This window comes from Uranotaenia lowii, chromosome 2 (genome assembly GCF_029784155.1).
Source record: "Uranotaenia lowii strain MFRU-FL chromosome 2, ASM2978415v1, whole genome shotgun sequence".
NCBI classification, from domain to species: Eukaryota; Metazoa; Arthropoda; class Insecta; order Diptera; family Culicidae; genus Uranotaenia; species Uranotaenia lowii.
The window spans coordinates 283,857,707-283,869,723 of NC_073692.1; the positions used below are offsets into that span (position 1 = coordinate 283,857,707).

Here is a 12,017-nt window from a genome sequence, read left to right on the forward strand (position 1 = left end):
AAATTTTTCATTCCAACGAAAGTTAATATAGTATACATGAAGGCGTTTTTCGTCACACATAGAGCAAAAAGTTGGTACCACGAAGGTCATAGAATGAACCTGCAATTTTATTTTTCTAAGTTCCCTTTAGCAACACATTGAATGTTTTATTATTTTTTTCAATTTAATGGGTATATGTAATAAACAGCTTTGATACATGTAATAACGCGATTCCCTTCTACCCATGCAGCTGCATGTAAATCTACGTGGATTTTTGTAAATGTGTAGGGAATATAAAACATCTCTCCGTATTTCTTGTGTCTAAAACAGTTTTTTAAATTTAGAAGTTTTTTAAATTAAACCTTTGTAAGTTTTGTTGATTTTTGTACCTAAGGATATTTGAGTGGATATCATTTGTTTTAAATTATTTTCATAAATATCAAAATTGTTTCTTAAAAGCATACAGCAAAAATATACAATAGAAAGGTATGTTTAAATAAAATCATTTTTTTTCATAAAATCTTTTGAAAAATTAACTTTTTTCAAAGCGTTTAATAAAAGTTTAAATAACGTATTTTTCTGTTTTATAAATGTTTCTTTTCAAGAGCGAGTAATGGCGCTATATCCAAGGTCAATGACCAGAGATAAGGTACACAGAAATTCAAAATTTTTACATCTCAAGTTTATTAAATTTGAGCAATGAAAAATGTTTTTAAACAAATAGCTGAAATCAAATTCCGTCTAAAATTTTAAATTTCTCTGTGAAATGACCTTATTTCCATCCACTTGAGGAGGAATAATCAAGGGGGGAATCCAGGAGCACACGACTTTTTAGCAAATAAGCTCCCAACGTAAAAAAACCTAATCATGGAAACGTATGGTACTGTTGTCCACGTTTCTTCCTCCCTATGTACGAGTTGTCTTTGCGTCCAATACTGCACAGTGGGCCCGGCCTTGTAAAGATGAATAATAAATGTACTTTTACTACTCAACGTGATGCTGACAAGATCTGGCTGTGTATGTATCATAAGCATAAGCATAAGCATATTCTAATAGAAAATTACTGTTTTAAATCATAAGAAGTTTTAGAAAAATAAATTGTCGTAAGAAATACAGTGAGCAAAATCAGAATAGCACCACTATGTGTTTGGCTTGTTTAAATATGAATGATTGAAAATTAAGAAAATTTTCTTCCACAGTTTGTTCTGAATTGCTTAACGGATAATACTTTTATTGGACCTAGCAATTGGCGTTGAGGACCAAAAATGTGAAAAAGGGGTGCGAAATAAAAATAGCACCACTTGAGTTTTTCAACAAAAACATGATTATTTTTAAAAATTTACTGTGTAAAACTGAATAATAATGCTTCTACGAATAATTTGAATAGATAACTGCATTTTAGGAGTTTTCCAGAATTCCAAAGGTTTTCCAAGGTATTGGGGTTATAATGGGGTTTTAAGAGATGCTCCCAGATTAAGGGTGGTCCAAAATAGGTCCAGTGGGTGATCCAAAATTGAAACCTGTAGGTCCAAAATACCGACTAGAATAATGATCAAAGAAACGAGTTTTTAAGTTTAAATCTTGTTACATTGCAACAAACAACGATAGGGGAGAGTGGGGATACTTGATCCCTTTTTCTAATTTTCACCATATCTTTTTGGAAAAATTTAGCAGCTCGCACTCTTTTACATTTTCTGACAGCGTGTAACTTCAAGTTTCTATGCTCCAAAAATTAGTACGATACTTGAACCCGTAGATGAACTAGAAGCATTTTCGTGGGTGTAAAAAAATGGCGATATTTTTGAAGTTAGGGGAGACTTGATCCTTTATTCAGGAAGCCCTAATCCATGGAAAAAATCAAACAAAACCCCAAGATAGAATGTTAATTGACTATTTTGGTCATGTTTGTTCTCATTTCACAATCTATAATTGTCAGAAAAAAAATATATAGCTTATTCTCAACCCTTATGACATTGCATACTTACGGGCGCAATTTTTTATGAACAAGAGAAAATCAATTATTTTAGCCCTTTTCTTCAGATAATTGATGGATGAATATTAGCTGTTGTATAAATATTGATAATCTCGTAATCAACAATGCCCGCGATCCATCAAGAAGAAGAATATACCGCGATCATTTGTATTAGGGATCAATTATACCACAAATCAACATTTTAGAAAACTTGTTCTGAAAAAAGTTTCGAGTTTTCCATCGCTTCGAAAATATTGTATTTTGAAGTTGATTTTACACTCGAAAGATTGATGTATTGGAATAAATATTTTTGTTATACTACTTCCATGTTAGGAACATTTTAAAACGATGAAAAAAGATCTTCAAGTCACATTTTGTGAAATTTTTCAAACAAAGTTCAATAACCCAAAAACTTATTTTGTTAAAATTTTTTGAGCTTCAACCATTGCTGTTTTGTTTCATTTGGCACATTTTTCTAGAACATTTGATCTTTGTACGACATTCCAGTTTGGAGATATAGCTAAGGAATCAAGTATCCCCAGGGATCAAGTGTCCTCATTCTCCCCTATGTTTCGATGGAAAAAGCCTTGATTTTCGTGATGAACGGATGAAGCAGCAAAAAATAGTAACATGTACTTTTTCATTCCAAAAAATAGCTTAGCTACTTCCCAAAGCGGTCCAAAATAAGTCCGTTACCCTAATATAAAATCAAACACTATTTGATTGTGAAGAATTGTTTGCCGTCATTAACACAAAATCGATCATTTTTGCATTCCCTTCGACTCTTTGGGTTTCAGATTTTTTATTGAAAATGAAAAATAACCCTTTTAATACCCAGCCGAATCGCAATATTTGCAGCGGTTTTCAGAACATATGAAAAAAAGCAAGTAGAAATGATCTACAAAATTCAAAGCGCAAAGTGTTGTACAACGAAATGGTGAATATGATTTCGTTTATTATAGATTTTTATCTTTTGAAACCTAGGTCTCATGAGATGAACAAAATCGTATCGTATCGTCGTTCGGTATTTAAAAGGTTAAATAAATCAACTTGTTTTTTATTTCTGTATTCCTTATTTACTGCCTACATGAAACCATAAAAACAATAGTCATACATATACTATTTAGTTTGGAAATTATCTATGAAAATCTGAGAAAACCTTAATCTAGACAACTTAACTTTTAACATATTTCCAGAGAAAAAAAAATTGGTAACATCTGGTTACAAACCACCATTTTTTAGTTTTTTACAGTTTAACACTTTTTTCTTAGTGTTCACAACTGAACGATCGTTTTATATGCAAAGCACTACAATCTCAGCGCCTTCTTTTGGAGAGAATCGACGCATAGCTATAATGGCACTAAATCGAGTTTCGAAATTGTGTTTATTTGTTAAAATCGGCTGAAAATGGAGGAGCGACTCGATGTTGAAAGAGGATACATTTCGATGATGCACCCTGTATAATTCACGCATTCCTACTAGGACTAGCTCGTTCATCAACCGTTTTGATGAACTTCAGACGTTTCTTAAGTGCATCGTATGCTTTAATAAACATTTTGTCCCAAAGACGAAAAATTGCAGTTCATAAGAATATGGGTCGTACGAACGAATGAAAAAAAAGACTGATCTGGTGAACTGGAAAATATTAATTGTTGGCAAAAGGATGTTATTCCTACACAAGAACTTATTCATGTAGTTTTAAAAGTTTCAAATATTCCAGATAATGTAATGTGGAACACACAGAACACCCCTGACGAAATGACCTAGATAGAATGAAGAAACTTACCTTTAACTGGTGTTTCGCCAAGCCAGTATCGTTTTGAGAAAGGAAAGTACCAAGGTTCGGCCAATCCAAATTCTCCAGGGAACACCTGTTCGATGTATAGGGCAATTATCATGTAGATCACAGCATCCGCCAGCAGCATCAACATAATGGAACCCAAATTGATGTTGTCGACATCGCTGTCGTGGAACAGTGTAGACCACTGCATCCCGAGAGTTAATCCTTCGTAAACTCCAATCAGTCGCAAGCCAAACCCCAAAGCAGAATTAAGGAGCAGCGATGCTGCCAGTTTATCACTCGCGCTCAGGCGTCCATAATCCTGATCCATGACAGCAAATGGTGCAAACGCGAGGAACCAGATAACGGCTGCAACTGCTCCTCCAGAGTTGGCTTTCGAGAAAATGGTGCTCAACATGAATGAAAACGTGATAAGTGCTATTCCGTAGATAAAGAAAAACAACCACAACACTCCCCAATCCGAGTGAGTCAGCACAGACACATTCGGCGTTCGGTACCACGGAACTTTAAGGAAAAGCACTACTAATGATACCGATATGATAATGAACACCAAACACTTAACAAACCACGTTGACCACAAAATCCAGTTACTTAATCCCATGATCTTCATTGCTTCTTTGATTTGCTTTTCCTTTTCAAACAGAATAGACTTGACAATACTAATGCAGGGATATATGAACGCCAACATCACCGAAATTGGCAGAAACGTCGTTAAACTTGAAGGAAAACTGTCCTCCAAAAACGGAGGATATGGAAACCTTTGCAATATCACATCTGGCACTGTTTGATCTTGGATTTGTTTCACTCGTTCCACAAATGATTTGAAGATGAAATGTTGAATGCTGAGAAATCCCTCCCGAAAGTATCCTGGACTTGGACCCCCATCACTGTACCGATAAAACCGGGCACCTCCATCGGGTCTAGAGGCAAATCTTGCGTTCGTTCGCCATGTGTGAGTGATTCCAAATTGAGCTCTCAGTTCTCCTGGAAACCGCATGGTGTAATTCAGAAACCTTGGCGGCGCAGTAGATTTTATATGGCGCTCATCGAATTGTACTCCTACGAAAGCGTTAGAAGCCATTAGGAAGTACTGCATTTCTTCGGCCGTTGGAAAACCTCGTGTCTCCAGCTGTGCCATTTGCCCAACCGGCTCCATGAGGTCCTGCACAAATGGTGTGATGGGTGAGTAGGCAATCACCGGTGCGAAGGGAATCACCAGACGGCTTCTGCGAAAATATAAATACAAACGTGAGTCACTGATGTATGCCTACCTACAAATTATGCTAGCTTGCGCAGAATGGAATTTGATTTCAGCGTTAATCCCACTTCTTTGTAGAGACTCCTCTTATTGATAAAAAAATTAGGATTAGGCGTTAAGTTTTCTACGTTATTTGCTCGATAAATAAATAAAAGCTTCGACATGTCATGTCACACTTGGTATGAAATGGATTAACTATTTCCTTTCATTTCGCAGGCGCTCAAGAGAAATATCTAGTGATTTTTTTTATTATCGTTTGATTTTAAGCAATTTTTTTGGTATTTTGCTAAAATCCCATGAGTGAACTATATGTACTCATTAATGAACTTGAAAGTTGCAAAAATGATCTATCTGTACGTTGTACTGGACTAAAGTTACATAAAGGGCACAAAAGTGCTCAAAACGGGATTTATTAAGTCACAAAAAGTGCATTTAAGGTGCTTTCACAATAACATCACCACTTCGAGTTTTAGTTTCAGTTAGAACAACGTCTAGGCGTGGTCTTGTTGAAGCGTGTTCGATTCTCACCACGAAGGTCGGAGTTCGATTCCCAAGCCGGGCATGTTTTTTTTTTCAATAAATAATTTGGTAATTGAGTGACCATTCTTATGCGACATATGTAGGAAATGTAGAAAAGAAGCAATTGAGCAAATTTGTCGAGTTTGGAATCCAGCGCGTGGCATCATGGCGGCACCATGTTCTTAACAGAGTAAATGAGAAAGTGATATGAACCGATGCCAAGGATGCAGTTCAGATAGAAAGATAGTTTGCTCATTTTACGATTTTTTTGGAAGCTGAATTAAAAGGCCGCTGGAAGATGAATAGAAGATCATTAAGACTGGTCAAAACCACTTGAACTTGAAAGTATCAATAAGAATTTAAATGTTGAACTGCTTAGAACGTACTTCATATCAATTATGGGGCTGAGTAAGCGTTTTTGTACCTGTTTTATGGGACTTTTGGTTGCTTGAGGCGACTATAATCGATACAAAAAAGCAAGGGTGTAGGCAGCTCCTCTTTCTGGTTTCTTGTTTAACAATTTTCTCCTTGGAATAGCAATTTTTAGAGAGGTATTAACATGATGTAAAATGCAATGAGGATAGATTTACTGTAATTATTTTGATACATCTTTGGGGTTCATTGGATTCAGAGGCTGTTGATTCAGAAACTAAAACGTGTCATTTTAGTTTAACAACCATTACTAAGCTTCTTTAAACGATTATATTAACAATACAGATTTTTTTTTCTGGTGAGCTTTTATAAGTTGTAGAGCTGGCCAAAACGTGTTGAGTCTTTTTTCTTGTATCATTTCACTAATGCCGTCAGTAACAATTATTGGTTCAGAGCCGTTTTCCACAATTCATGCCTTGGTAAATCGTTTATTTCATTCAAAAAAATCTGTTTTGTCAAGCATCAAAGTAATTTCTGTTCAAAATTTGATAAATATCATAAAAAGTTGTAGAAGTTTTGCTTGGATATGTTTTTAAAAAGTTAGCCAATTTCCGAGTTATCCTAGCTAGGGGAGATAAGGGCATAACGAGAACCCAGAGCATAATGAGCACTCCTTTTTTCTACATAAGTACGTATTTTCTTAAAAAAAATTTCATAAGGACTTGTTTCGTACTACCTATAGTATTAATTTTTCACCAAAATGAACACTTGATCTGAAATGTATTTTCACTTTAATCAATTTTAAATCGCTTTTTTTTACTTTAATTTGTTCACTAGAGGCGAACAGAGCACTATCAATGAAGGCATAATGAGCATTTTCTGCCGTATAATCTAGCAGCGAATTCAACTCGATGAAGTCAACTGAATAAAAGAGCTATAGCTTGACTTGTTTCCTCAGTCGATTTGGCCTATTGGTAAGGTGTCGGAGAGGTAACCAGTAGACTCGAGTTCGATTCCTGTTCAAGGGGATTTTTTTTTTGCACATACCATTCATGATTGATTTTTTTTATTGTTACATTATACGGCTAATAGCATCAAAGCATCATCCGTCAAACAAAATACCAGAAACATAATGTATGAGCATGTGTTCATTCTTTGAATTCTTCAAACAGACCTAGATTATTTTGTTATTGCTTTGTTTGATGAATCTACGCCTCACCGTTTAGTGCAAAATGCATCGATCATGAATGATAAATGAAAAAAAATCACCTCGACCAGGAATCGAACTCCAGCCTACTGATTACCTCTCCGGTCGAATTCGCTGCTAGATTCCCCGGCAGAAAACGCTCATTATGCCCTCATTAAGGTTGCTCATACTGCCTCGGGGAGTTTCTCATTATACCTCTACAGTGACTGGTTTTCAGCTTGCGGCCAAAATTTCTAAAATGCATTTTTAAACGTTTTTATCTACTTTTTCAAGTTTCATCCAATTAGGCCATAGACTATTTGAGTGTCTGAACACGAAACAATGCTGTAATTCACATATAACAGCTGTTCCCTATGGTTAAATAAGCGTTTTCCTTAAGGTGGCCATTATGCCCTCATCTCCCCTATCTCGTTTGCAACCCACTGAAGGCAGATTAACAATCGTATTTTTTATGGAAATCACTTGAAAATTGTTCAAGTGGGTTGTTTTAGTCGGATGATTAATTTAGTAGAACAAATCATTTTATTATGTGAAAACTCCAGTCGAAAAAACCCCGTCAAATTTTTAACATAAGACCTTGTATCTTTGATTGTGGAAGCTCGGAATACTAACAGAAGAAGTTTTTATAATGACACAATGATTTTTGTTTAATATTTCTGCTGTTTATAATTGTTTTAATTCATTCGAGTTGAACTTCTATTCAATTAAACTGGTATTCATTCAACCACAAATATAATCGCAAGAAATTTGTGGAGTTTTGATTTGGAGTTTGTTTCCTCAACTTTGAGCTGAACACGCTGGGGGAAGTAGAAGGTGGTTTGTTGGTATGGCACGTGTTTTTCCCGCTCCATACGATGCAAATTGTATATTTAATGTTTGAGTTATTGTGATTTTATCTTGAATTAGTGGATATTGCATAGTGATCAATAATTGCATGTTTCATCGTTTGTGGCCGACCCGATTCTCCGTTGATTTCGTCCACCTCCAGCAGGTTGAATGATTCGCTACAAAAGGAAACACACTTCGAACTTCAACAATTGATCAGTTCGTTCGATTATCCTTCTCATTAATTTATTCTGAACTGATTTTGCAATCCGGGAGTTTCTACCTGAGAATTTTCAAGAGCCTATTAAATTTGAAAATTCTACCGTTTATTAACTTATGAAGTGACGTGAGTCGATCCCACGCAATTTTCGGGAAGTGCAGATGAGTTTTTTTTCTGTTTCAACTTACTTTTTCAACTAAACAAGTACAATGTCATAAACATTTTCGTGTTTCATTTATTAGGTTGTGTTGGAATTACTATTATGATTTTTAAACAAGTGGCTGGAAGAAAAGTGAGATGCGCATACTATAATTCTCATATTTATATTTCTTTATCACCAACTCTGATCTCTGATCTCGAAAAGATACTTTTAATGATTTTCATTTCATCATAAACCGTCTGGATTGTGCTTCATCGAGAAATATTTAGCTAATGACAATTGTGAAGCATCATGGAGATTTGAAATTCCATGTTTAGAAAATAAAAAAAAGTAAACAAAACAATCAAATTTAATTTCCATAGAGGGTTCTACTCCATTTTTCCGAAAACCATTGCCCAGAATGAAAAATCACCAGAAATCCACTTCCTCAGAATTTTTTTCCCAGAATGCACCATTTACCAGAGTTTTTTTTTTCCCAGAATGAACCATTCCCCAGAAGTTTTTTTTCCAGAATGAACCATTTCTCAAAAAATTCGGATGCGGCGGCCCTAATACATTGGTTTAGGTCTGCCGGAGCTTCCTAGGTCTGCGTGAAAGCTATGGGTGATCCCTTAGCTCCGTCTATCACGCGATAGCGAGAAGGACAAAATGTCTTTCAAGTTCGAACGCGCAGCGTGAGGAGTCGGATACCAAAAAGGTTCTTCAAAGGACCATGGTTAGCATTAAATCAATTAAAGTACCCAAACCATAAACGAAGCACAATATTGGTTCTTAAATAAGTTTAGTTGTAAAATTTCAAACCTGTCGTTTCATTTTAAAAATCATTTTGAAAAAATAAATTTCGAATTATATGAAATATACAAGAATTCATTAGAAAATACAAACGAAATTACTAGAGGAAAAAATATGGGATTTGTGCTATTCTGGGAAATGTTTTATTCTGGGGAAAAAATTACGGGAAATGGTCCATTCTGGAAATCAAATTTCTGGTAAATTGTGCATTCTGGGGATTTTTTTTCTGGGAAATGGTTCATTCTGGGGTTTGATTTCGGGTATTTGTCATTCTGGGAAAAATTCATTCTAGGCAAACGTTTTCGGGTAAATGGGATACAATCCCATAGAGATACATATAAAAGAGTTTAAAAATTGAAAACATAAAATCAGGTTAAATTCAGAACCACCATTCAGTGTCTCAAACCTAAATCATAATTTCAAACCTAGTTTTGTGGAGTGAAATTTAAAAAAAAAATTCAAAGTAGGAACCAAGAACCAAAGCAGAAATTGCACCAAATGTGAATTTCACATTTACATATTTGAAACACAAAAAAATCATTTCGTGAGATGTTTATAAATATCGTGAGATGTTTAAGATCAGATAAAAAAAATGTCCGAAATTTTTTATTTATGTGGCAAAAAGTTTCATTCAATGCCCTTAAAGCTAAAGGGGTATTGCGTACAAAAATGATCGATTGAGAAAAAAAAAATTCAGATTAGAGATTGAATGTTAAAAACACAGAATCAGTTATCATTGAAAAAAGTCAGATAGTGAATCCAAATGAGTTTAGTACCTTGAAAAAAGATCCAGGGTTCAAAAAATTCAGAAAAACCATGAAAAATAACTTCAGTAACTGAAAAAACAACACAGGACTAGAAAATCTCAATAAAAAGATAAGATTAAAAACAAAGAAATCTTCATGTTGAGAGAATATTTCTATGATATTAGCAAATGAATCATGAAATCGTTTTTGAGATAACTTGAGGATGATCATTTGAAAAATGATATACTGAATTCAGGATATTTACTTCATCGAACTATAAAATTTTGTTTTAATCAGTTGAAAATGTTTCAATACGAATTTCAATTCTAAGACAGAAATTGGGATGGAAATTCAATAAAGAAGCTTTGTACTGTCGATTGTTCCAATTTAAGCACTTACAGATTTTTTTTTAAAAGATTTTTTTTATCAAAAATAGGGAGGGAAAAAGGTTTAGAATTTATAAACCACCGGAAATTTCAATAATATTGATTGATAAGTTATAATGATACCCGGTAATAACCCGGATGCTGCCCGGGTAAAATTCTGAAATGTTTTCCATTAAGCTTCTCAGTTCTCACTGTGAGATAGTTTTGGCGAAATTAGCTGTTAACGTAATAATAAACATTATTATTGTGCAAGACGTTTGTATGTACCGTAATCCAGGGTAAGATTGATCATTTTTTTTTTCAATACATTTCGATTATGTTTCCTATGAACGTAAAACATGGATGCAGATATTTATACGACTACTTTAAATTTGATTTGAAAATCGTTTTCGTCTCTGTTCAGAATTTGATGCTTCAGGGTGACATTTATCAGTCTCTATTCTGACGGTTTTATCGAGTTTTCTTGATCATAAAGGATGCAAAACACCTTAATAATATTCACATATGCTAGTTAGTCAATTCAACCTTGATTTTAAACGTTTTATTTTAAAAATATTTGAAATTAAAAAAAAACTATAATGCTGCCTACATTTAGGGGCAAAAATTACAATAATCGCTAAATAGTTTGAGCTTCAAAATACAAATGAAATTTTACCATCACACATTCCCCTAGGCTCTCCCTCTATTTCCATTTTTATCTATTCTTCAAAGTTAACGATTTGATAGGGTTCCTATCCATTTGTCCAAAACGTGCTTACTCTTGAAAATGTCCTTATTTTTTAAATATCAAAAATTATCATTAAATGACTATAAAATAGCACTAATAGCAAAAAAAGCACATCCTTTGGACCCTACGTTGTAATAAATCAGCGAATGGATGCATTCTTGAAAATTTCAATAATGATTGAATCAGAGTAATACAGCAAAGTGTTCAGTTTTTTTCTAAAATTTCTTTGCTAGTAATTTTTCATTCGGAATTTGCGGTTAACAAACGCCAACAAACGACATGGCAAATATCCCCGAAATAATTTGGAACGTAAATTTTGCAACCTGCTCTGCAACTCTTAATCCGTTCCTTACCTAATGGTGGCAAAGTCGCTGACATCCAGTGGCTCATAGATGGATTCATAATCATTTATCTGGACTTCAGTCAGGCTCCGTAGTCCAACCAGGAGCAGCATGAAGAATGGTGGAATGAAAATCTCCACCAGCGAGGAAATTTTGCTCCTCCAGTGGAGCAGGAAGTTCTTCCATAGTAGAAGGTTGAATTTTTCACCATTACTTGTTCCGGCAGCTTGCGTTAGAACGTTGGCACTATTTGTGGACACTTGTGTGGTCAGAATGGCCATTTGACCGAGAACCTGAAAATCACCGTTTTGCTAAAATTATTCAAAATGTGTCAGGAAGCGACTGTTTCGTGCGCGATATAATCAGCTGGGATTTGCGTTATCATTTAATCGATAGCCAAAGTCGATAAAATAAATTGAAATTTCACAACATCGGTAGTTTTGCACATTTCAGTGCACCACTGATTATATTCACTTGAACGGTAGCCGAACCGACCTGTTTCGAAAGAGATCTCTATTAATGGTCGAATGAGTATTTCAAAAACAACTCCATAAACTTATAGTCGATAGGTGCACTCGTAGCTACAAGTTTTTTTTTACAACCGAACAGCTCGAATCTTTTCCCGAAACTGAATGGAGTTCACCGAAATCGGCACCATGAACTCGGTATCAATTTTTGTTTTCGTTTTTTTGCCAAAATCTGAGATAAAAAT

General features: G+C 34.7%; 1 protein-coding gene across 1 annotated transcript in view; it reads right to left on the reverse strand.

Annotated features, from left to right (window-relative positions):
* LOC129746785 (phospholipid-transporting ATPase ABCA1-like) overlaps positions 1-11,586 on the reverse strand; it is a 41,263-nt gene extending 29,677 nt beyond the window's left edge. The window contains exons 1-2 of the mRNA XM_055740665.1: positions 11,318-11,586; positions 3,738-4,978 (exon numbers count right to left, since the gene is read on the reverse strand). Coding sequence (XP_055596640.1) covers positions 3,738-4,978; positions 11,318-11,586 — 1,510 coding nt within the window. The remainder of the gene's footprint in view (positions 1-3,737; positions 4,979-11,317) is intronic.
* Positions 11,587-12,017: the final 431 nt, after the last annotated feature.